At 51.2% G+C, this 25,315-nt stretch overlaps 1 protein-coding gene across 5 annotated transcripts in view; it reads left to right on the top strand.

Moving 5' to 3' along the window:
- Nucleotides 1–25,315, top strand: part of FUBP3 (far upstream element binding protein 3) — a 49,490-nt gene that overhangs the window by 20,001 nt on the left and 4,174 nt on the right. For 4 of the 5 annotated variants that reach the window (XM_059072532.2, XM_067040491.1, XM_067040492.1 and 1 more), the window contains 14 exons: nucleotides 3,114–3,147; nucleotides 5,519–5,568; nucleotides 5,939–6,010; nucleotides 7,301–7,358; nucleotides 9,353–9,515; nucleotides 10,805–10,903; nucleotides 13,399–13,503; nucleotides 14,584–14,686; nucleotides 15,502–15,602; nucleotides 17,614–17,755; nucleotides 21,606–21,766; nucleotides 22,512–22,585; nucleotides 22,938–23,018; nucleotides 23,133–23,209. In XM_059072532.2, coding sequence (XP_058928515.1) covers nucleotides 3,114–3,147; nucleotides 5,519–5,568; nucleotides 5,939–6,010; nucleotides 7,301–7,358; nucleotides 9,353–9,515; nucleotides 10,805–10,903; nucleotides 13,399–13,503; nucleotides 14,584–14,686; nucleotides 15,502–15,602; nucleotides 17,614–17,755; nucleotides 21,606–21,766; nucleotides 22,512–22,585; nucleotides 22,938–23,018; nucleotides 23,133–23,209 — 1,320 coding nt within the window. The remainder of the gene's footprint in view (nucleotides 1–3,113; nucleotides 3,148–5,518; nucleotides 5,569–5,938; nucleotides 6,011–7,300; nucleotides 7,359–9,352; nucleotides 9,516–10,804; nucleotides 10,904–13,398; nucleotides 13,504–14,583; nucleotides 14,687–15,501; nucleotides 15,603–17,613; nucleotides 17,756–21,605; nucleotides 21,767–22,511; nucleotides 22,586–22,937; nucleotides 23,019–23,132; nucleotides 23,210–25,315) is intronic. The other variant, XM_059072533.2, reaches the window with a different exon arrangement.

Genomic DNA, 25,315 nt, shown 5'->3' with positions numbered 1-25,315 from the left:
GCAGAAAAGCTTTTTAAAAATGCCTTGGAAACTGCAGATGTCCCTGCAGCTAACTGCAAGTCTCACTGCCCTTAACCGGGGCTTGGAAAGGCATCGGTCAGAGTCGAGGAGACTGGAATCCAAGCACAGGCGCAGGAGGGCTGTGTTCAGAGGCTGAAGAGGAAGGTTTGGTTTTATTGCTTTGCTCTGCTGGTCATGGATCACGTAAGAACTGCCGGCACTTCCTCTCCGGACCCGCCTGCTCACCTGCCGCAGGTCTGTTGCTCTGTGCGGGGGGGCTGGCCTGTTGTCTGCACTGTGACGAGGGATTACGGACGCTTCTGTCCCTTGAGCTTTTTTGAAGGGGAGTGGGAGGGGATAACCATTAAGATGGTTGTGTATTATAAAGCTGGGTGTGTTCCCCAGCGATCTTTCGATAGCATTTCTTTGGGGGGGAAGAAAATGGAGACTTTTTTTTCCTCCTCACTAATGGGGAAGACATGTGTCCAGTGCCTTATGTTTTTCAAAGATCATGATTGAAACTGGCAGAGGATTACTCTTCAGAAAGGATTTCTCATATTGTAGCGTGAATATTTTCTCTAGGAAGCTCATCTTCCCATCGCCTGGCTGGCCTCCCATTACATAGCGCGCAGGATACATGAGAACCACACCTGTGCGCGTTTGCACCGAGGGGAACTTCGGAGGCAGGCTGAACCAGGGTCGACCAGCAGGTGCCATTAACAGGAAATAGGACTGATTTTATTCAGCACTTTTCTTTTTTTACAGTAAAATGACAGTAGTTACCATAAATTGAGCTTGATAGGCGTTCCCACGTGCCTCCCTCGCCTGACCCCTTTTCATCCTGACGCAGAGAAGGCCCCCTATTCGTGGAGTCAGTCGGACGTCAGCGGTTTGCTGTACGAGTGCCCAGTGCCCCTTATCTAACTGCTGGTTTTCATTTTTAGGCATCAAATGGGAATGTTTCCGAAGGGAATGGAACTTTAAATGGTGTTGCAGCCTCAGGCTACAGCATTTGCATGGAGGAGGGAGACAATTTGTCCTGCTTAAGAGTCCACCAACTCAAAGAGTTGGATCTGGATTTGAATTTGATTTCATTCTTCGCTGCCGTGGCTCTCAGCAGTCCGTCTATTTGTGGGATGGTGGTGTGTGCGCTTTTATTTTCGATCTCTGTAGGCACCTCCACTTGGCAGCAGAGCAGTTGGCTGTCAGAAATGATACGGTGTGCACGACACCCGTCACACGTACTTTGCCAACAAAAGGGAATTTCCTTTTTCTGATGAGCACAAAATTTCAAATGGCTTTTGACCACGAGCCCTCTGAATGTTCTCGTGAATCTCGTGAAGTTCTTTATGGTAGTGAAGCCCTTTACTGTGTTTCTGCGGCTTTTCCAGCTGAAATATCAGAAAGTCGTCAGCCCTTTGACACCTCTTACCAAATAGCACAGGAGACCAGGAGCCAAGGTCCGGCCACGTTGCTGCGTTTGGGGACTGGGCACCTCTCCTCTGTGTTTGCATCATTTCAGGACATTTTAGTTCCTCTGTCTTCCCTGGATTCTTTACCCCTAAGAGAAGAATTCTGACAGTCAGCAGGGAAGCTGAGCTTGACCCTTCAGTAGGAACAGGGAGCCAGCCAAACTCGGCAACACTCTGTCGTGGACCTTCTCCTTCAGTCTGTTGTTTTCATACCCACTGCCTTAGGTGTGGGCGTTTCCTCTCACAAGGTCCACTTTTCACGTGGAATGGAAATCATGAACACTGCCTATCCCAGGTGAGGGCGTTTGTCCTATTCAAACTGGAAATGCAAAAAGAAAATTTTAAGATTCAATAAAAAACAATTGCAGGTTAATAGTATGTAATGTCAGTATTTTGGCTGTAGACCATTATGTTGCTGTTGATCCAGGAGAAATATGGTATTGACTCAATAGCTTCATGTACTGTTTGCTAGCATGTTTCTCCGTGCTTTTTATTCTCCTTTTAAAACATCATGATCTGGTTTCTTTTCCTTTGTCGTTTTTATGACCAGCTCCTCCCCGGTCAGAGAATGACAGGGTTAAGTTCAAGCAGAAAGAAGAGCTATATTGTAGACCTGGATTTCGGATGTCGAGCCATTTCAGTCTTTGTTCTGAGGTTGATGTAATTGATCCTTCCCCACTTATCGCATATCTGTCCTTCTTATAACTTTCCCCAGAGACATATTTTTGAATGCTCTTGTTAGCATATTGTAAGATTCATTCAATTCCTTGTAAGACAGTTAGGATTTATACTTTTTTGTTGTCTGCTGACCGTGTTTCCTGGGCTGCATTTTCCAAAAGGGGAACACCACAGAATCATTTTTTTGCTGATGGCTGGTGGAGACACTCATCAATGGCTGAAAGAGGAGAAACGAACAAAAAGCGTAGATGAAATGGTGTTGTGGGGATGTGATTGCAGAGTTGGTTTTCATCCTTAGAGCCTGTTGGGCACCGTTGTCTCTGTAAAACGGGCTTGAAAGGCGGTTGCTCACTCTTAGTATCCACTGTATACAGACGGCGGTGGTGGCTCAGCGAAAAGGCCCGGGGAGGGAGGAGGCCAGATCCTCTCCTTGAGATGCTCACGCTCTTGAGAGGGTAGGGAGAGTGGGGGGGGGGGTGCCCCATGGCACGGCTGGCGGGAACATATGTGCACTTTCTTAGTGACTGCAGCTGCCACGGAGCAGTCTTTAGCAATGCTTCCGAGCTGGGTGGTTAAATCTTCTCATTTGTTTTAAATAGAGAAAGAAGGGACCCTTGCCATCTTTACATCGAGTTTGGATTCCAAGCGGGAGGGAGGTAGGAAGAGAGGCGGATTTAGGCGAGCAGGATTTTCTCCCAGGCCTCTCAGCATGTGGACACACAGATCAATTTCTTATCCTGCGTTCAGCTGTACACTGAGTTAGAGACTGTGTTGATCATGACGTCCCCTCCTGTTTCATATCATAAAATGCATTCATTTCAGCCACTGAGCCTAAATTACTGTTTGCTTTCTTTCTGCCTTTCTTTTTCTTCCCCCCTGAAATGGTAAGAACTCGTGTAAGGATGAAGTTAGTTTATCCGTGCTAATGCTTTGATTTTTCTTTTCTCTTTCTCTTTGCCACAGTAGGTAACCAGTTAGGGGCCTTGGTACATCAAAGGTAAGCAGTGGGTTATGTTTTATTATTTATTGATCATTTCTAATTGTTTATTGATCCACCATCTGTACTAGAGTGTTAGAAAGTCCGAGGTTGAGAGTGTGAAAAAACATGGGCCAGATTTCCTTAAGACTCAACTTTTTTTGTAGTCCTTTCCAAGACAGTGTAAGCTGAAGGGAGAAACTAATACGAGGTATTAAAAAGCAGCCGTTACCGTCTGTAAACTTAGAAGACTGCTGGGGTGCTGGCGCTGCTCTTTCTGCCCACATACGTGGAATTTAAACGTAGAGAATGTGAGAATTGTCCTCCTGGTTGGATGGTTTTCCCAGTATTTGTTTTATGGACCCTAGCCTCTTTGCTTGAGCAAAGCTGTGCTGAAGAAGTGTGACTTGCTGGGCTTTCACAAGATGGAGCTTGTGTTGCTCCAGTCATCACGGTGTGGGAGGCGGGAGCCCGGGTCCCCCACTGCAGTGAGAGGCCTCGCCGCGGAACCTTGGATGGCTGCCCGGTTGACTCCCTTCCTTAGTTTCCCCTCACAGAGTTCCCTTAAACACTGAGGATTTAGAGAGAGACAAAGACCTCTGGGCTTTAAAAAGACCAGTCTGTAAGATGGAATATTTGTGGTCACAATGTTCTCCTTCAAAAAAGGATAAAAAATATACAAGAAGCCAGGAAGGCTTCTCTTCCCTAAGGGGTGAAATTTTATGCTGTGTATTTGTTACTGTAACATGTTATCCTTAACCTTCATCAGCAATGATACAGTTATATCCTCTTGTGTTCTGTGCAAATGTTCAGGAGTTTCTAGAAATCACCAGGCATCAGATAACCAAAAGATCTATTCTGGAGTTTTTTAGTTATTGTTTCTTTGTTTGCTTTGTTTTTTAATGAATTAAAATATAGTCGTGGAAATGAGGTTGTGTCAGTATCAAACGTAACTTTCCTATAAAGCCATGGTTAATCAGGATTTTACTTTCCAAAATGTTTATACTTTGTGCATTAGACCAGTTTCAGCCTTGCATTTAGAATAGAGCTTTGTCTTCCAGGAAGCCCAAAGTGGTTCATCCTAATACGTTTTTTCCTCAGAGAGAGTCTGCTGAAATTGTTCCTGCGGGCTGAGGAACTGCCTGAGTTTTGAGTCGTGCTGGTGTTGAACCCCTTCTAGTAAATTCCCCAGTACTGTTTCCTGAGAGTAGACAGCTTGTGCTGCGTGTGAGCAGCAGCTTGGTGGCTACACATACAGGAGCACTGTTACCCTTCACCACCATCAGGAAACATCCCAACAGGGACCCCCTGTCTATTGTACGACGTACTGTTAGGCCAGCTGAGCCTTGGCATTAAGAGCCACACTCTTACTGATCGGGAAGCCGGGAATTGCCTGATTTTGGTGCGAATTTGGATATCCCAAGAGGTAGAGATATAAGCCCTGTGCATATGTAGTCTGAGGATGTAAACACAAGAAGACTGTTGCTCGCATCAGAATGATACAGTGGCAGTGCTGTTTATGATATTGCATTTCTTCTGAGTGCTGCGCTTGCCCTGAAAACATGCACTTTATTCACTCCTCTCCACGATGGGTACATATCCAGCTGCGTGAGAGATGTTTAAAAATGCTTACCTTTTTTTTTTTTTTAAACTACTTGCATTTAGCTTCCTCCTAAGGTAAATGTTTAGATTTAATTGCTTTCTGGGGTGTTGGGCAAATTGGATATTGTCCACAATACACTATACAGCAAATCTGAAGATTTGTTTGAAAGAGCCAGTGCAGTAGTTGTTTTTGTTTTTGTTTTTAAAGAAAAAAAAAAAAGCATGTAATGGATGGTGTAGCATTTAACACGAGTATGTTGCCAAGTAAGCAAGGTAGTGATCCTGTACTGGTCCGCAGTGATTAGGCCTCGCTTGGATACCGGTTCCATTTGGGACGCCTCACACTAAGAGGGAGGCCAGAAAGCAGTGAAAATATTGGGAAGCGAGGACTGTTGAAGAGCAGCTGTCCCTCTTCATCTAGGGAGACGCGACTAGACGTGTACAACGCCCCCCACTCCCCAGAGGACCTTCAGGTGTTCAGCAATGTTGAGGGGGGAGCTGTAGGAAGCAAAGGCAGTTGTTAGTGCGGTTGCTGGTTTAATGAGAAAAATCGAGGTTTCCTCCTCTGACACAAGGAAAGGGGGGGCTTGGATCTTTTCAAGGAGTGATGGACCAAAAGGTTCATTAGATGACAGTCTTTGTGGGTGGCTGTGGACTTGTTAGCCAAATTGGCATGATTTCTTTTAAGCCTTTATCTTCTAACATGGCCAGTATGGGAAATTCGGGGAACCGAAAATGACTGCAGAATTCTTTATTCTGTGTATTTTTCCAAAATGTTCTTTGTTTTTAGGGCAGTAATAACAGAAGAATTCAAAGTGCCTGATAAAATGGTTGGATTTAGTAAGTATCCACATTATCTCCTTTTCCCCTCATTTCTGTCCCTTATTTTCATTTTAATCTCTTAGTCTGAGCGTCACCCGTGGTAGAATGCTCTGCACACGGTGTTCTCTGGAGCCCTGGGGCGCTGCAGGACTCTCCAGGCTGAGGGGGAGACCGGAAGGTTGGGCCCTGGGTCCCCCCTGCCCCCACTTGAGCTAGAGAACCCCGTGTCGTCAGCTGTTTCACATGCAGTTCCTGTGGGCTCGCTGAGGCCAACCTGATTTGTTGTGCTGTGAGCCAAGTGTGAATGTTTGCTGAATTAATTGTCACGCATGTGTGGTTAAATATGGAATGAAGGGGGCACGTTCTCACCCTGTTTAATTTGTTTCAGTTATCGGCCGGGGAGGTGAGCAGATTTCACGAATTCAAGCAGAATCTGGTTGCAAAATTCAGATTGCCTCGGGTAAGGGCTACTTTTTTTTTTTCATAGATCTCAGTTTGGTAGAAATCAGTCTTTTTTTTCCAGAGTTTTTCATATTTAGTACCTTTGCTTGTTGCTTAGAAGTTTAGGGGCTTGGGTAAGTATATGTGATTGCTGTTTTCCTTGCACTTTTGGAGCTGACCTCTCCCAGTCGAGAACCAGAAAAACCAGAGCAGAAGTGGGGCCCAGAGATGATGCCGCCCGCCTGGCCTCTGGGAAGACCCTCTGCCGCTCTGGGCCCGGTGCGGCCCCTCCCAAACACCTGCTGGTCCAGGACCTCTGTTTTCTGCACCAGAATGTTATGCCAGACATAGTGGGGCCTGGACGGGTCCTGGGGCTCTGGGCTTACGCCTGGGGACTGCTCGCCAGCTCCCCTGGATTAGACCGTCCCTGCCCTTTGTGGAAAGAGGCCAGCTGAAGGTTCTGGCTAAATTAGCATGTGTTAAACACAGTTCAGGACCTTTCCCAGCCTGCTGCCTTCTGACCATGGGATATGGAGAGAGACAAACTGAGGAAGAAGAGTTTTTACTTTCGTTTATAAGTTTCATCATCTGAGTTTGACCTCTTTCCACAGCAGAGGATGGGATTTGGAGGACATCCGACCACAGAAATGTTTGTCGTTTTAAAAGATACTTAGTACAGTGTCTTGAAGGCAGTTACTGCTGTTAGCTATTTCTCTTTAATTTTTTTTGAATATGAGTTTTCAGAGGCAGTTGTTTTTTAGGAACAAAATAAAGCGTCGTGTGTGGAGTTGGAAAGTAAGATTTTTTCCCTCTCTTGTCAAACGGCCTGGAACCAGTTCCACGCGGGTGTCACTGTTCTCTTGAAGTGTTCGTGCAGTTACTGGCCATAACTCTGATGTGCGTGCCATTAAATTCCTTACGAGTGTGCCTCAGAGCTGCAAACAGATGACCATTAAACTGCACTGCAAATGGACAAACCGAGGAACAGTGGGTTAAGTGACTCTGGCGCTTTCTAGCACGCAAGCGGGTCAGATGTGAAGCCGAGGCTGGGAATCAGGACCAGCTCAGAGACCTCTGCTGCGTCCTCCCAGCTTCCCCTGCAGGACTTGTTTTCATTTGGAGAATCTAGGGTGGAGCTAGCAGCTTGATATTGTCTCCACAAGTGGAAGCAAGCTGTCTTGTTCTGGGAGCCGGGCCTGCTGTGGGGCTGGCGTAGGAACCAGCCCACGAGACAGTCTGTGCACAGAGGCGAAGTGCACGGCTGCCTGCTGCTCACCAACACACCTCATCTTCTTGATTCTTCTTGTAGAGAGTTCTGGGATTCCAGAGAGGCCCTGTGTACTTACCGGAACCCCAGAAAGTATTGAGTAAGTTTATTTTATTTACTTTTTCCTTTCACTCTTCTTCCTCCTTCCCCAGATGGGGAGAAATGGAAGGGCAGAATTGTTACTGAACACTGTCGATCTGTGCTGCAATCTGGCCACGAAAGCAGGTGCTTCCTTAGAGAAGGATCTGGGAGGTTGCCACGCCAGGGGAGTTGTTCTGTTACCTTAAACACATAAGGTATCACCTTTTTTTCAAACCCCACAGAATTTCTCACAGCTGTCCTATGACATCTGATTCATAAACCAGGTCCTCGAGAGTGTACTTTCACCCTCTGCCTGAACGCTCATCAACTGGCTTCTTCCGTGTTAATAGCTCCTTTACCTGAGCAGGGCTGGAGCAGTAAGCCTCTCGCTTTGGGAAGCATTGAGAGTCCTGGCGTCAGGCCTTTGCCTGGGGCTGATCCCGTCGCCCTTGTGATGTTTGTGAACCAAGTGAACCTAGTCTTTGTGGCCGTTGCTCCACCCAGAGGGCCGTGTGCACCGGCCAGAGGGTGTTTGGACTTTGGGGGCCCTTGCTGCAGCCTTAGGACTAGCATTGCTCTCCTGGTGCACGCATGTCTGGAGCCTTGTGCCAGAGGCAGGCCTCGTAAATCCAAGAAGCCCCTGGGGAACGGGGAGGTACTAACTTATAGAGTCTGCTCTCCTTCCTCTTTCAGTCTGCCGAGTAGCGTTGCATTTGGGGACAGGGGCGCTGAGATTATGTCTGGCTCGATAGGTAGGGCTGTTTTATTGTTTCCATTTCACAGGGAGTCTAGATGAGTTTAAATTTTCTTGTTCTGCTGTAACATTGAAAGCAGTGAACCAGAAAAAATATCACTGGCAGGTGTGCATTATAGGGCAAGCAGGATGCTTTTGCTGCAGTCAAGGCACTTTTCTTCCAACACAGGTTAATCTAGTACACAAGCAAAATATTAAAAAGCTGCTGTAACTGAGAAGATACACAAAGGCTCAAGACTACAGAAGGCAACGTCTATGTCCTGCCGTTCGCTTCTTTCTTCCTGCTCTTCTCGACCTCCACACTTCCTCTTCCACCCGGGCGGCGGCGGCGGTGGGGTTATAACTCTGGGGGCAGTTGTGCTTCAGCGCGCAGCACAGCCAACCTGATTAGGAGCTGCGTTTTTCCCTGTTAGAAGAACCGCAAAGTAGATTGCGCGTGGTGATTTAAAGAATAAATACTGCAAACAACGGCCAGGGGAAATTCTGGTGCAGAAAAGGAAATTGGCCCAACAGATGACCTCGGTAGGCTGGGTGGTGCTATTTCAGCACTGCCATTTCCCTCCCCAGTCTCCAGGTCAGCGAGCATAAAATCCCGTGTGAAATGCAGGCTCTTGACAATCTGACATGAAAAGCACGAAGCAGGTGTCTATGACTGTACAGCTGCACCAGGGCCCTGCCTCCTTTTTTTCCCACCCCTTGAAACCAAACTGGTGATTCGTAGCCGTAGCTTAGGAGTCATCGAGCAGTCTGGTTGGTTGTGGAGAAGAAATTTGGAGTTTGAGAATTCAAATGATGATTACTAACCCTTGCTTTCTCTCTTCCCGTCTTTCTCATTGCTTTCTCTCCTGCCCTTATTTAACAAGTGTCTGTTGAGCGTATGCTCTGTGAGAGGGGTTACGCTGGATCGGGGAGCAGCAGGAGATGCAGAGGGCTCAGAGGTGGACACTGCCACCAGGGCACTGACATTCGAGTCGGAGACAGGCGTGTCTGTGGCTTGCACGCGGGACACAAGTGCAAGCAGAGGGCAGACGTGGAGGGGCTGTGTTGGAACGTTGCTGTTGCGTGTGCGTTGCTTTTAAATTCCAGCCCAGTAGCGTGGCGGATGGCAGAGACCTCCCGGGTTGTGAGGGCAGGAGCTGGAGCTGGATGGAGGGCTGCCTTGACTCCTTCGCGTGTTCCCCTGGTGCTGTTTCCCCTTCCTGGGCGCCTAGCGCATTCATTTAATGCTGGCTCTCTTGTGGTTCTTTTCCCGCCCAAAGACAAGCCAAACGGCTCCTGGGACAGATTGTGGACCGCTGTCGGAATGGACCTGGCTTTCATAATGACATAGACGGCAACAGCACGATCCAGGAGATTCTCATCCCTGCGTCTAAAGTGGGGCTGGTCATCGGCAAGGGAGGGGAGACAATAAAGCAGTTGCAGGTGCGTGAGCCCTTGGCAAAGCGGCACTTGACAGCCCTCATCCTCCTCCGTCTTCCCGGGTTGGGAGGTTCTGTCGCGGCTTTGGCGTGTCCCAGCTGGGCTGGCTGTGCACCACGGAGCAGAGCTCCCCTCGAAACCTCTGCCCGAGTGCCTCTGCGGTTCTGAACATTTTCCGTGGCCAGGCTTGATGCCAGCTGTGACGCCGAGGCTTGGGGTCCCCGTGAACTGGCAGCATCCACTGTGGCGGTGAAGCCCTGTTAGGACTCTCAGATAAAAGTCCTGTGTCCAGAGCCAGGGGCCCTGAGCCGGGAGCGCTCTTGCTCGTGAGTTGTGAGGTCAGAGTCATGTTCGTGTACTTTTCTAAGGCTCAGGGTCCTCGTCTGTTAAGAGCGGGGAGGTGCCGGCCTCGCTGTTGTACTGAGCTGAGCTAATACCCGTTATTTGGATTTACATGAGACCCTTAGTGCAGAGCCCGCCACTGAGTAAATGCTCCGTGAACATTTGCTGCTCTGAGCTCCAGAATCCCTCACGTGAGACACTTGGGCCAAACGTGTTGTAGAATTTAGTACCCCCAGCAAGCTTTGGGGCTGCGTCCCGTAACCAAGTGCAGGTTTCCACGGCTGAACCTAACGGTCACGCTCCAGGAGGGAGGGCCGCGAGTACGCCCGCGGGGGTTCAGGTTAGCATTGCTGCCAGGTCCAGTTGGGAGCAAACTCTTCCTTCCGAGCTCTGGGCTTTCAGAGTTGCGGGTCGGGGTTGCGGCCTGCCTGTGTGCTCTCACATAGCCCAGTCCTCGGTTGTGGAAGGCGTTCTACTGTGGACTCCTAAGAGTTCGGACCTTAGAATCCCAGAATCCTAATTTTGGTGCCGCTCTCACCGGCTCTGGAGCCTTCGGTAGCTTACTCAGAGCTCTCCTCTGCGAGGTCGGGAAGCGGTGGCCCTTCCCTCGCACTGCTGTGCGTGAGCTCTGACCACGTGACGTTAAATAGATTGTCTAGCTCAGCGCTTAGCGTTTTGTAAAAGTAGCGCATTCATATTTAGATATTCCAGGGACCAGAAAGGGAGGAGAGTTTGGGGGCACGGTTTTCTCTGTCAGGCTGGGACGCCCTCGAGCATGGCGCGTACCTCAGCATTCTCGGAGGCCAGCCTCACGGGCCGGATCAGAGGGCAGTGCCTTTGGTAGCGGGGGGCGCGTCTTACTGCGGACACGGCCCGACCCGCGCGGCTTGCGCCATCCTGCGTGCCTCTTCCTGACAGTGAGGGCTGTACCGGTGTGTGTGCCCTCACAGGAGCGGACAGGTGTGAAGATGGTCATGATCCAGGACGGCCCGTTGCCCACGGGAGCGGACAAGCCTCTTCGCATCACCGGAGACCCGTTTAAAGTACAGGTAGGAGAGAAACCATGGATGAGGCAGGTCCTGGGTGTGGCGGTATCACTTGGTAGTACTTGTAGAGCTTTTATGTCTTTCAAGAAATTATAAAACTGGGTCTTCCTTGAGCCGTTTTCCCAAACCAAGGTTGGTAATGCAAAGAACGGGGCTGTGCTGCCCAGAACCAGAGCTGCTGGCCGCGTGGCTGTTGGAATTTGTTCAGATTAAATACAGAGTGAGCTCCTCCTTTATAGCGGCCGCGTTGCAGTGCTCCGAGCGCTCAGAGCCACGCGTGGATGGTGGCTGCCGTCAGGGCAGCCCAGGCACAGAACTTGTCCATAAACGCAGAAGGTTTTATTGGCTGGCACAGCTCTGATGAGATGCAGTTTTCGATGTTGAGCCGTGGCCAGCTCAGGCGCAGGCTCCCTCTGGCTTTTATTTGTTTGTTCTCTCAATCCATTTTTACGAGATCACTGGCTGAGGTGGGAGGTGACCAAAGGTGCCAGTACCACACAAGGCACGTGTGTGCCCTCGTAGCAAGCGTGCTGTGTGCCTCAGAGGACAGCCGCAGGTGCTGAAAGCAGGGGCTTAGGTCTGAATCACCCAGGTGCTCCATCTTTCAGCGCCTGGGCTATTAGCAGGAATGTGTGTGCGCTGTGGGTGTGGGAGTGTGTGTGTCCCCACGAGACACCAGTGCTCTTTTTTCTGCCCACTGCAGCCTGCCTGACCTTCGCTGCATTTAGAGTAGCTCCAGAGCGACACACCTTGGTGAGCCAGCCCGTCAGCGACAGCTGTGCCTCTGCAGGGGCTTTGGGGCTTTGATCCAGCAGAGGTTACCAGTCTCTGGCAAAAGAATTCCTGTAGTTCTTAATGCTGTCGTTCGTTCAGCTGAACTCAAATGATATCTATCACTGGTAGTTTTTTTGGGTCAAGGTTTCTATATGTAAAATTAATGATGATTTTAAAACAGGTTTGAGGGCCGGTGATTACAATGGCTGCTTTGCTTAGGCTCTCGTCAGCAATGCAGCCCTTCACTATCTACTGCCCCGTCGGGTCCCCCAGAGTTTCTGACCTCTTCAGATGTAAACAGGTGGGCTTTAATTTAAAAAACAGATTGCACCTAATCTTCCTCACTCGGCTCATGCAGTCCAGCCTGGGACTCCTCTGCTGTGTGTTGTAGAGCTGTTTGGACGGAGGGGAGAGCTGGCTGGACGCAGAAAGCCTGCCTCCCAGAAGCCCTCCACTCTTGCCTTCTCCAGTGGAACGTTTGGCTTTATCTTTTGTAGAACAGATACCTGGGCAAAGAGCTTATTTCATTGATGTTTCATGAATTTGCAGGAAAATTATTTTAAAGAAAGGTGTTCAATATTTTTCTTATTTTAAAACTGTGTATTCCATATTTTTTATTATGAAGAAGCTTTCTGCTGCATTTAGGGTATATTGTTCTTTGGGTGGTTTCTTTCCCTCTTCCCAGCTTTTTATTATGAAAAACTTCAAATATATAGAAAAGTTGAAAAGATAGTGCAGCAAACATCTGAGTACCCTCAGCCTACTTACTGTTTTGTTTGTGTGTTTATGTTTTATTTTTTTGCTTTACCATTTGTAAGTAAATGTCAGATACTGTGACTTTCTCCCTCCAAATCCTGCAGTATGTGTCTCCTAAGAATAAAACTTGCTTCTATAAAACCAGGCCCAAGAAAATAACGGTAATCCCATAACGTCATATTATAGTCAGTCCATGTTCCGATTTCTCCAAATGTCACGAGACATTGCTGTTCGGGGTTTTCTTGTTTTCGTTTGGTTTGATTTTTCCAGAACTGGGACTCAGTTTCAGTTCTCACATGACCTGGAGTCGTGCACAGTTGCTCCTTAGCACAGGCTCCTGTGGGGCCAGTGCTGGCGTGGGTGGGACGGCCTGACCCAGTGCATTCTTGGGGGTGAGGACACTGAATGCGCCCTGGAGACAGTCAGGTGTGAGGGACGGTCTTGCCAGTTGGCAAGACGTTTGAGCCCTGGGTGCCAGAAGGTGTTTTCAGGCTCCCAGGCTGGCCTTTTCCCTTTTCCTCCCTGGAGCTTCTCTGCCTTGGGATGCACTGTTAATGTCTTCCTTCCCGTGGAGACTGCCCACTGTCAGAGCTCTCAGACCCACCCTTGCCCACTAGAAAGAAGGACTGGCACGTCAGAAATACAGTGGAGTGACCATCATCAAGTTCTGACCCAGCACCGATGTGCTGACCCAGCTGTGGCTTAGAAGATTGTGAACCCTTATCTGTGTGGACATTTTGGACAGTGTAAAGAACACATCATTTAAGATGTGATATACACGATACACTGCTCCACAGCAGCCTGCCCGTGTCCCATGTAACAATAATAACATAATACAGTGAGTTCTCCCACAGCTGAGCACCTCCTGAGGCTTTAAGCCCAATTTAAGAGGGTTTGGTCTTTCACGGGTGTCATGTCTTTTTGCAAGATTTTGTTTTCCTTAATGCCTTTTATCTGTGTTTATGCAGCAAGCAAGAGAAATGGTATTAGAGATCATCCGAGAAAAAGACCAAGCTGATTTTCGAGGTGCACGCGGTGATTTCAGCTCCCGAATGGGAGGAGGCAGTATAGAGGTATGCTTGAGTTACAGGTTGGTAGGCAAGTTTAAGGTTGTAGGGCACGCGTCTGTTAGCTCTTTAACCTTGAACAAGTTATTTAACTCTTATCTCACCTGCAAAACCCTCGGAGTACACTCCCTTCCCAGGGTGGGTGTGAAGAAGGAGTGGGACAGTCAGCTGTAGGAGGAGTGCCGGCTGCGTGCATTTCAGGGGGTGGGGCCGTCCCCCCGGTCGGGGCTTGTGCTTCACAGTGTACCCCACTGCCCGGATGAAGACCGAAGTCCCGGTTTTCGTGGTGATCCATGTTGTGACGGTATCAAACTCCTAAGCCTGTTTTACTGACGAGGTAGAATGGGATCGAAATATATCCTCGATGTCCGCTGCAGCGTGGGTGGACCTTGCAAACGTTATGCTTGGTAAAATAAGCCAGGTACAGAAGGATGGACATAGTTACGATTCCACTTACATGAGGCACCTGGAACAGGCACCTTCATAGAGATGGAAAGTAAAGTAGAGGTTAGCAGGGGCTGGGGAAGGAAGCACTGTGGTTTCACAGGAGTTCTTATCGGGGATGATGAAAAGGTTTGGGGCGTAGACATCTGTGGTGGTCACACAACACTGTGAGTGTGTTTCATGCCGCCGAAGTGTGTATTTACAGATGGTTGAAATTATTAATACTCTATGTTATATATATTTTATTACAATAAAAGAGTGAAGAAAAAGAAAAACATTTTATAGGACCGTAGTATAATCAATGTGTATGGTACATTTATGTTTATTTCATAGAATTTGGAAGATACATTTTTAATCTTAAAAATTTTTTTAAATCTTTTATCTATGAGGTTTATTCTTACTTTACTTCATCTTTATAACTATTTTTGATCAGGTCTCAGACCTTTTGGATGCATTTAATGGACAGGAATGCAGTCATCAACCACAGTGTTTTTCTTAAGAGGAAAAAAAAATGCTTTATTGTATCATTTCCAGAAATGCACTGTGATAAAAATCATCGTATGTATACACACACATACACGCACACGCACGCACACACCAGGTTTGCAGGAAAACTCTGATGTTTTGTTTCTCTGTGCTTAGGTGTCTGTGCCTAGGTTTGCAGTTGGGATTGTAATAGGAAGAAATGGGGAAATGATCAAAAAGATCCAGAATGACGCCGGTGTGAGAATTCAGTTCAAACCAGGTAGGTTTTCATGGTTCTCAAGAGTCCTCGGCGTTATGAAGAATTAAAGGCCACCTCACAAAAGAAGGGCTTTCTTAGCAGCCCGCTGTGTGTTCTTTGCTCTCCCTCACCCTCTCTCTCTTTTGCAACGTTCTGTTACCAGATTTCCAGTTTAGGTCTGTCCTCTGGTCCCTCATTTCTTTCTGTGGATCTGCTGGCCGGGTCACCCTTCTTGTGCCAGAACACTCTAGCCCGGGGGCGCCCAGGCTTTTTTCTTTTTTTCCTTGGACTAGGAAAACGGGGGGGAATCAACACTGCAGTTCCAACTTTTAATTCTGGCCAAGTAAAGACTTTAAGAAAAACCTGTTATTTTGATTTCTTAACATTAAAGACAACTTAAAACCATTAAAAAAAAATCGTAAAACCAAGGACCGTTCTTTAGATTTTATGAATTTACCTTTATGAGCAAAATCATCTACAATGTCTTTATTTCCCTCATTTCTCTAAAGATGGGAAGACATCGTGATGGACTACTTCTGGGAAAATACTGCTGTAGCTCAACTCTGTTTTCCTTGGCACTTTTTTTTTAAGTTCAATCTAGTCTCTATAGTGATATCTTTTTTAAATGGCTGTAATTGCATAAGCGATGAGTATTGACGTGGATCCTGCCAAAAGAGGTAGCCGTACCCGTTTCCCTGTCCGGAGGAGTCCCTGAGGTGGTGCTGTTCTTAGTACCCCTTTGGCACCGGCAGGAACATTGATTGCAAATCGGATTGACGTTTGTTTCCTTCTGAAGTCGGGCTTTTCCGAATCCCATCTCTCTCCTTGTTCCACAGATGATGGTATTAGTCCAGAGAGGGCTGCACAGGTCATGGGACCCCCAGAGCGATGCCAGCATGCAGCACACGTCATCAACGAGCTTATTCTTACCGCCCAGGTGGGTCTGGCTCTCTGGAGCTTCAGTATCTCACCGGCAGAAGCAGCAAGTGCCACCTGGGGCTCTCGGGGCAGCACCCTGGAGCAGTCACCCCCTCTCAAGTCACGGTTTTGGAAACCAGTACTCTTGTCGCTTACCTCCCTCCAAGATTATAGCCGTGGGCTCCTCTACATCTGTCTCTTTCCCGCCTTCGTTTTTGTTTTTGTTTTCCTGCTAGTTTATTATTCTAATCTAGATTTTTTTTTTTTTTTACAAAGTTCCTGACTATATTTAAACTGTTTGTGGGATGTAACAGTGCAGATTGCCAGGTTTCAAACAGTTCAGTGTACCTAGTATAAAACTGCAAGTGAAGTCTAATCTCAGCTTTAGAAGGCACTTCATGATCTGCCAGAATCCTAACGCGGTTCTTCACGCACTTCGTTCCATGCACGTCTTTCCCTGGAATGTGAGCGGGCTTGTGTGATGCTGTTAGGATACACCTGCCCCCGTTGTAAATTGCTCTGGAGCACTTCTGCAGCTGGTGGCAGGTTGGCACATCATGTCCCCCGGGCTTGTAGGAAAAGTCTGAGAACGGTAGGAGCTGAAGAAAGAAGCCAGAGCTTAGAAATCACCCTCCCAGCTCTGCCGCTTTTCATGTGACCTTCAGCGAGCCTTTGAAATCCTCTTGGCGTAGGTTTTTCAACAGCACACCAAGGGGTTTGTACCAGGTGATGCACCCCACACGATCCCCTAAGTCATCTGGGGGCACCTGCTGTGGTTACAGGTTTATAGACCCCACCCCCCTGCCCCAGATCTCCTGAATCAGTGTATCCGAGAGGGTGGCTTGGGTCTCACCCACAGCCGCAGGCAGTTCTTAGGATGAGACAAGTTCAGAGAAGCGTCACTAATTCATCTCTGACATCCTTTTTAGTAGTAAGAACTGATGATCCCAGGACTGCAAAGGCTGTGTAGATGATGAGGGGACAGCTTGCCTTTGAGAATCTGTGGCACACCCAGAAAGTTGGCCGCGTGTTTGTGTTCTAACGTAAATCCCTAAAATCACCTTGTTTATTTGTCACTTGTCGCTCATGAAAGCAGAGTGCAACAGAAAGCACTCCAGTGAGCTCGGCTTTCTGCTGGTTTCGATTCTGGGTAAACATTCAGTTTACCCTTAATGGACAGGAGCAGGCCGTGCCGAACGCCTGCTGAGCTTCTCCCTTCCGTGAAGGAGCCCGCAGCTTGACCGGGTTTGCCCTCAACCTTTACAAGATTTTAAATGTTGCTGCTCCAAAGTGACTCAAAGGACAAAGGCTGGAATGGGGTGTTTCGCCCTCGAGTGAAAGGAATCCTCCTTGCTTAGGTGTTGGATGTGGGTCTCTGGTGGGGAAACTGTGAGAATAAGTCGGGAGACTTCTCCAGCCCCGGACCATGGGCGGATGGGTCTGGCTTGTTCCTCCCTCTCTTGGGGAGCGAGACAACCAATTTTTCTTTAAAACCCTTCCATTTTTTTTTCTGGTTGAACTGCAGGGTATTCTGACTCTTAGAGTGGTGTCTGAATTGTTCTCTGTAGCAACTTTGTCAGGGGAGGGTCAGAAGTCATCCTTGCTACTCATGTGTCACTTTCAAAAGCTCATAGCTCTTTGGCATCTAATATCTGGTTTCTGGTAGGCTCAGCATTGAGAAGAAAACCAGCTCCTGATGCCTGTAGATTAAGGCCCAGTAATTAAAACTCCAGGGATAAGGGCATTGGGCTTCAGACTTAGGAATTTATATCTGACTGCCTGTTTTAGTTGGGTGTGTTTGTGCTGTTTCCGTAACCACGTGATTTATCCGCGCACGTCTTCTTGAACGCGCCTGTGATTTGTGTTAATTCTACTTGTAAAGAGCACTTCAGAATCTGAAATGTGGAAAGGTGCTCAGGTTCTTATGTGTGGCGTTGATTACATCCTGTCACTTAACCTCCTCCACGGAGATGAAAAATAGTGCTGGTGGCAGTGACAGAAATGTCACCTGAGCTTTGCTTCCTTCCCAGGAAAGAGATGGCTTCGGAGGCCTGGCGGTAGCCAGAGGAAGAGGCCGTGGCCGCGGTGACTGGAGCGTGGGAACCCCTGGTGGCATCCAGGAGATAACCTACACAGTGCCGGCAGATAAGTGCGGCCTCGTCATAGGCAAAGGTAAGAGGCGGTTGCTGGAGTGCGGCGTTCCCCTTCCAGGTGTTTGACCTGAGAGCAGACAGGCCCCGTCCAGTACCTTTGAAGCACAGAGTTCCTTCTGTTTGCTGCACTTGACTTGGAGGGGCCAGGTCCGAGGCATCAGCTGCCTTCTGCAGGAACCGTCCTCTGCACGGGCCTTCTCATGAGTGGGGCAAAGCCGGAACTTCATTACAGCGTGTGAACAGATGGTCAGGAAGACCCGCTGCCTACGGAAGCAGCTTAGGTTGTTGAGGAGGCACCCTGAACAGGTGAGGGGCCTCTGGGTGTTTGTCGATCGACTGATTGGTGACTAACTCACCTCCAGGGAGCTTAGAGGAACGTTAAGGTCATTTCCTCAAGCGAAGATTGCTTTCTGACAGGTGCGTCGCTTTTTTCCGTACTGGATTTGGGTATTTGTTCTCTGTTGACACAACACGTGAAAAGTGGTTTTTATCTTTTCAGCGTATTTACCATGAGTATCAGGCACCCTGTGGAGGGAAGTAAAAATTGATTTGTTAGTTGTTTCTAGGCATTTTAGAGAACGTTAGGTAGAAACCCTCATTAATGGCTAATGTGGCTCCCTCCTGTCCTTCAGTGAAGAGCGAGGGAGAGAGCAGACAGGTTTCTAGGCCATTGTTGCTGGCTCACCTGGGCTGGCCTTGACCGAGGAAGGCTGCCGAGAGCGGGTGTGGGGCTCCCGGCGCGGTGGGTTCAGTTCTCTGCTCTCTAAGCAGAGCCCTTGACCTGGCAGGAAACTCATGTTCAGCACTGGGTTTTGTATTTGCCTGTTTATTCCCTTTGTATGTGTTTGACAACATATGGAAGAAATAAATACAGTTTTCTCCCTGGAGTTTCCCCAATTTCTGTGATCACCAGACATCTCTTAGCTGTTGGAGGGGTGCTAGCACCCCGGGGAGCCTGACCTGGGAGCGTCTTCTTCACCAGCAGAAAGCTGAGGCTGCCGTGGCACGTCCTTACGAGCCGGCACAGGGCTGGAGCTCCTCCTCTCCCCCTCATTCACCTCCCAGAATCTGCACTGGGTCCCACTCTTGGACAGTGTGTGTTTCATGCTCTTTTAAGACGTTTATCTCCTGTATCTGTGTTGTGTCTTGGTGGCTAACCTCTCAGAGGTGGTAGGAACGACGTAGGTTTGTTTTAATTTTCTGGCAGGGCGTACATGCTGGAGGTGTTTAATGGGCATTGTTGGCTGCCCAAATGCTGTGATAAGTCAGACCTGCTGCCCAGAGCATCCGCTGGCCTGCTGCCAGGAGGTTAAATCCAGCTGGTGCCCGGAGTTCAAGAATCAGATCTAGGTTTTTCTGTGCTTTTTGAGAGCTGTTCTGTCAACGGGGTTTTCACGGGCAGTGTCTTCTCTAGACCTGGCAGAGCCTCGCTGGCTTCACTGTGACAGTTCCTCCTAGTCAGCGAAACCTCGGCGCTCACAGGACAGTCGCTCACCGTCTGTGCTCTACAAAGTCATCCCGAGTGACCCCCAGAGGGGAGAGACAGCAGGACGTAGCAGTAACCGATGCTGTGTCCTGGCGCTCCAGTAGCAGCCTTGGGAAGCCGGGCTAAGTTTCGTTTAGGCAGGAGCAGGGGTCTTTCTGTAACTCCCCACCCCAGGGGCTGGGTATGAGGTCTTCCTGTTTCTTGGGAAAGGCGCGGGGTGAGGGGAGCCACACGCAGGCAGGCCCTGCAGCCCTTTGGACAGACGCTGCACCTCCCTGGGCCCCTGCTGGATTTCCATGATAAATACAGCAATAGTGACAGATAGTGTGGCCAGCCCTGCTCTTGTCAGCCAGGCCTTTTAGCAGGTTTGATTAATTGCTTTACGATTTCACATCCAGCCGGGGGCCACTGGTGGGTCGCTTCTGCCCCCCATCAGGTGGAAGAATGGAGCAGGCTGCTGAATGAGCCTGTAGACAGCCACCATGTGCCAAGCTGGTGACCTCATTTTGAAGGAAGGTGAACTTAAATTAACTCCTTCCGGCCCCGTGCAGTTTTACGGTGCCTTCTCGCCTTATTAACGTGGGCCTGAGGCCTTCGAGGAGTCTGGGGCTGCTGGTCCAAGTGCCTGATGGAGGGGAGCTGGTCTGGGCCCGTGGGCTTCTCCGTTCTAGACACGCGCGCCCTTCTGTGCTTTTGTCTCCGGGACCCAGTGGTCTGGGCAGAGGGTGGGGTGGGGGTCCCTTCAAGTGCTGGGTGTGCAGTAGGAAGGTCTCCGGCTATTCTTAGCTCTTCGCCCGCTCCCTTCGCCCGCTCCGCTCCGCCAGAGCGCGCTTGCCTAGGGGCGAAGCTGCTTACTTCAAGATGCACAGGAGGTAAGGGTCGCGACCTGAGTAAAGGTGGGTCGTTGCGGAGCTGGGAGGGGCTCGCACACACCCGGAAGCAGTGAGGCTGCGCAAGGCTTCCTGCGGCTCTCTTGCCCTGGCTGGTGCTGCCCCTGAGACCACGCGTTTGCTCAAGGTAGAAAACATAGGGACACCTCCCTTAAACTGCAGCAGATCTTTAAGAAAACCATGCATACAACACTTGGGTCTGCTGGGCTTTTCTTTTTTTCAGTTTGCTTTTAAATTTAAAACTACCCTAAACCAAGCTAACATCGTACCCAGACGAACGCTTGAACCAGGCTTTCCTGAGTGCCCCAGTCTCCTGGTCTCCTTGCTGCGGCGTAAGGGCCGCTTACACTGCCTCCAGGAAGAATGGAATGGCCGGACTCCGGCTCCGTCTTCGCCTCCTGACCCTCTAGAATCCCATCATGCTTTCTGGATGAGATGAGCCGTGCCTGCTCTTGGGGTCCCTTACTTGCCCACTCCTCGACGCTTTTGTTCAGACGTGGCTTTCCGGCAGGGCGGGTGGAGGGCAGGTTGGGAGTTCGAAGGATTGTGGACGTGTTGCGGTGAAACGAGAAATGTCACTGCAGCTTAGTTTTGACTCTGGGTGGGGAGGGGTGACACAGAGACTGGCCTTTAGTCTTCGCTCTGACCCTTTGGGGCTCCCGGGTACCTTGTACCAGATTTTATACACATCGTCTTTTTCCAGTTCTGCAAAACTCTGTGCTCCAAGCTTTCCTTGAATTCTGGCTCCACCACCCCAGTTGAGCAGAGCTGATCTGTAAGTTCTGTGAAATTTGAAGAGAAGAATCAAACCATTGTTACCCTGGTGGAGCTTTTGTTACGCAAATTTCATTAAGAGACTGGGACTCTCACAGGTTTTTCAAAGAGTCCAACTACATTGTCATTAGCCCCGCTCCACCCAGGCCTCTGGGACCTCCATTCTCGGGCCTCCGTTCTCTGTCTGGACCTGTCCCCCACCCACGGAGGAAGCAGAGACTTGAGGCGAGACAGGATGGGATGTTAAGGGCCCGAGTGGGCTCTGGGTATCGCTGGGGCCCGTGGCCGCGTCTGTGTGGCCCGCGGAGGGCGGGAGACAGCAGTGTGGCGGCCCACACCGGGGCTGAAGGCCCTCATGTTGTGCCATGGAGGGGCCATCAGGTCACCATTCTCGTGCTGAGAAGCATGGAGTGCCTTCTCCAGAGCTGAGCTCATTGTGTGCCCGTCTGTGGGCCAAGGCCCAGGCCACCCCAGGCCTCTGCATGGGACGCTGAGACGGAGACCAGCTGGTGCCACGTGGTGTCACGGCGCCTCAGCTTTGCTTCCCTAGTCTGGCTCCACAAATGAGACGGCTCTAGTTTTTACAAGAGCCGTTTTAAAGTATAAATGGAAAGTACTTGTCTACTCTTAGGACGAGCGCTGGTGTGCAGAAAATACCCACCCCTCCTCTGGAGGAGAGAACTGTAGCCACTTATTCTTCTGTGTCCTCCTGCCCACAGGGGGCGAGAACATCAAAAGCATAAACCAGCAGTCAGGAGCACACGTGGAACTGCAGCGGAACCCCCCTCCCAACACGGACCCCAACCTGCGGATATTCACCATCAGGGGGGCTCCTCAACAGATTGAGCTGGCCAGGCATCTCATAGATGAGAAAGTCGGCGTACGTACAGGGACCTTTCCCCCCCTGGCCTGATAGTAGCTGGGTTTTCATTTGGGTGTCCAGGGCACCTGTTTCTCCCCAGAACCTTGTGCTTCCTGTGGCTCTCGGTCCTCACGTGATGTGAGGGCAACGGCCCCCTCCCACTCTGCTGAGGGGAAGGTCGGGGCGCAGGGACACCAGGGCCAGGCCCAGACGCGCAGAGCTTGCCCAGGCCCCGAGCCGTTGGCCCTGCAGGCGTAGATGAGCAGCCAGGGGCGGCAGCCTTCCCCCCGCACTGCCCCTGGACTCCCGCTGGCATCGCCCTGGCGGCCAGCCCTGCAGGCAGCGTTCATTGACTCTGGCTTTAGTTTCAGGCACCTCAAAGCAGATAAAGAAAGGGAGTGTTGATGGAGGACAGATTGGCCACTGCTCATCTCAAAGGGGACGTAGAATGGCAGAAAGCTCTGGGCCCGCCTAGATTGACGGGAGAGTCGGCAGGTTGGTCCCTACCCCCAGGGTGACGTACGCCAGGGCAGTTGTGGTGGCGCCAGTATTGGCTGTGTGGTGGTATCGGTCGCTCAGGGGGCAGAAGCTGTTTCTGCAACTAAAGCCCACGGTGGGCAAGGAAGGCTAGTGCGAGTGCCGTAGGCTACCTTTACTTCCCTTGTCTCTCTCCCCGAAAGCTGTGGTTTGCCTCGGGGCGGGCCTGGGCAGAGGGTGCGGGCGCAGCCGACAGGAGGTGAGAGTTCCCTCTGTGCCCTGACAGGGTGCCGGTCTCGGAGCGCCCGGAGCCTTCGCACAGGGCCCCTTCAGCCAGCCACCTGCCGCGCCGCATCAGAAGTGAGTCTTTTCTTGACTGGAAGAACTCACTGCCCCCAAGGGGCCCTCCTTTTCCAGCTCCTTCCAGGGGAGGCCAGCCAAAAGCCGCAAGTTCTGGGCGTGGGCAGGACTCCTCTCCTCCTCTCTCACTGGCGGTCCCTCTGGCCTGTCTGTTGCTCAGGGACCAGTGCTGGGCCGAGAGCCTTCCCAGAGGGCGGAGGGTCTTCTGGTCCCGCCAGCATCCCCAAGGAGAGCTCACCGCCCTGGGGCTGGGTGGCGGGAGGGGTGTGTGTGTGTTTGTTTGTTTGTTTGTTGCCAAAGCCGTTGTTGGGTCCCCAGCCGCTGTCTTTATCTGTTTTCCACTTTCTTTCAGCACCTTTCCTCCAAGGAGCTCAGGGTGCTTCCCAAACATGGCCGCTAAAGTGAACGGAAGCCCTCACAGCGCACCTGTGAGGTGGGTGGGCCGCCTTCACTCCGCCCTGCCGTGTCTCCAGCAGAGGGCGCTGTGCTCGCCCGGGGGCGGGGTGGGGGCGGCCTGCCCTGGAATGAGTCCTCTTGTCCTCCGCAGTGGTCCTCCGGCCTTCCTGACCCAGGGCTGGGGCAGCACCTACCAGGCGTGGCAGCAGCCCACACAGCAGGTTCCAAGTAAGTGACTCGGGAGGAGGTGCCCCCCCCCCTCCCCGGGACAGGCCTGCTGGGCGGGGACAGGGGGCCCGCCTCTCTCCTGGCCCACCTTCTCAGGCCTTTCTTTCCCACCTGCTGTCCTTCTCAGAGCTGCAGCCTTCCGTCACTCCGGTCCCCCAGAAATGGGTCCGAAAGGCCCGTGGGCCCTGAGAGTGTGGTTTGACCTGAGCCCCTCCTGCCCCACGGCCCCTCCCACTGCCGCAGCCTCTTCAAGCAGCCCCGCCAGATGGGTGCCCCGCCTGCTCCCCTCCTCTGGCCTCAAAGTGGCCTTCTCCCTCTCTCCTCCCCGGCACCGTCTTAGAAAGGGACTCTCTATCTCCTGAACTTCCAGGAAGTGCACGATTAGAGAAAACTGATTGTAACAGAGAAGGTTCTCGTTGGAATTAAACCCCCTCCCACTCTCCGGCCCCCACACCAGCTTCAGGAGTCCTTCTTGAGTTTTCCTGCTGGTAGAGCGCATCTTGCACAGCCTTCCAAACAAAAACAAAACAAATACCTTGGGTTCTTTTGACGTCTGAAGGGCCAGCCCCGTGGTGTTTGGAAAGCGCTCTTCGGCACGTCTGCAGGCTCCCCTCGGAGCGCCAGGCTGCAGGACACACACTGCAGCTTTGCCCACGAGAGGATGGGCCTGGGGTTCCAGCCCTTTCCCCTTGAGCAGAGTGCCGGGTGTGTGTGGGACCCTGCCCCGGGGCGCCCGGTCAGGCTCACAGCTGGAGAAGCCCCCCACGCGGCTGGAGCGGCGCCGGGCAGCCTGAGGCGCGTCCCCGCTTCTCTGGGGCTCCGGTTCTGTCGTCTGTGCAATGGAGGGTTTGGGTTTGATTTCTAAAGTACTGTGAGCTCTGAAATTGCACGGTTGTGTTTGTTCCCTCTCTTCCCCCTTTCTTATTTTCTTACGAAATACCTTAAACGTGCACAATATCTTAAAGAACTTCACCACGAACACCTACACACCACCCAGATTCTACCCTCCCTATTTCACTGTGCTCACTTATCCCGCAGCCCGGGTGTGTTTTGTTTCCTCCTGTTCCATCAGAGGGCACCCCCAGGGCGGGAGGCGACCCAGATAGGGTTCCCCGGTGCCCATTCGCCCAGGACAGAGGACCTGGGAGAAGCCCTAGACTGCGGGGAGGCTTTGCGTTGAAGCTGCGGGGGGGCGGTTCCCGCAGAGCCCGCCCCACTGCCGCCTCAGGCCAGGCGGGTGAGGAGTTGGCAAAGGCACGTGGGCTGAGCGAGAGAAAACGCAGCTAGCGCCTGCCCCTTGCACCGTGCACCAGCCTTCACCTGTGGTGTCGCTTGGTTCGTTCGGGGGAATGGAAAATTGGTTTTGGTCAGAAGGAAAGTCCCACTTGCCCACGGCCTCCGTGTCTGAGGGGGCGGTTCCTGCTGCCGCATTGCCCGGGCTTTGCCTTCTCCTGGCGCCAACGTCCAGGTCCGAGTCCCGTCCTGCCACAGTGCGGGGAGGAGGGCCCCCCCCACACACACGCACACCGACTGTCACGTGCCTGCGCCCCTCCTCAGCCTTGAGGAAATTAACTCTTGGGGAAAGCATTGTGACATGAAATGTGTTTTTGAGCACGTCCTTCCTGCCTGCCGCAGGCTGTGATTCTAACCGAAGAAAGCTCGTGGCGGGGGGTGGGGGGGGGCTGGCCCTCGGCAGGCGGAAGGAGGGTCCCGACTTCCAGCTGTGGTCAAGTCTTTTAAACACTACCCGCCCCCCGTGCCCGTGCCCCTGGGCAGGCTGCTGCTCTGCTCCCGCCAGCCCAGCCTTTCTGCCCCCAGCGATGTGGAGAGGAGGGCGGGGACGACCCCCAACACGTCCTCGCCCTCACCCCGTACAGGCGCAAGGCTGGGGGTCAGGTGTGTACGCCGTCTCCTGTCGTCACCTTGAGCACAGTCTCTGGACAGATCCCTGTGTGTCCCCTGTAATTCTCCTCGTGCAAAGGCAAAGCCATCAGTCCTTGAACAGAAGGGCCAGCCAGGGAAAGGGAGTGGTCAGCGCCATTTGGATTCTTTGTCGGTTTGCGGGTTTGCAGGCCAATCCAGGGAGCCGCAGACAGCACTCTGGCC

Source organism: Kogia breviceps, chromosome 8, assembly GCF_026419965.1.
Source record: "Kogia breviceps isolate mKogBre1 chromosome 8, mKogBre1 haplotype 1, whole genome shotgun sequence".
In the NCBI taxonomy this organism is placed as follows: Eukaryota; Metazoa; Chordata; class Mammalia; order Artiodactyla; family Physeteridae; genus Kogia; species Kogia breviceps.
This window is presented reverse-complemented; position numbering and strand designations above follow the sequence as displayed.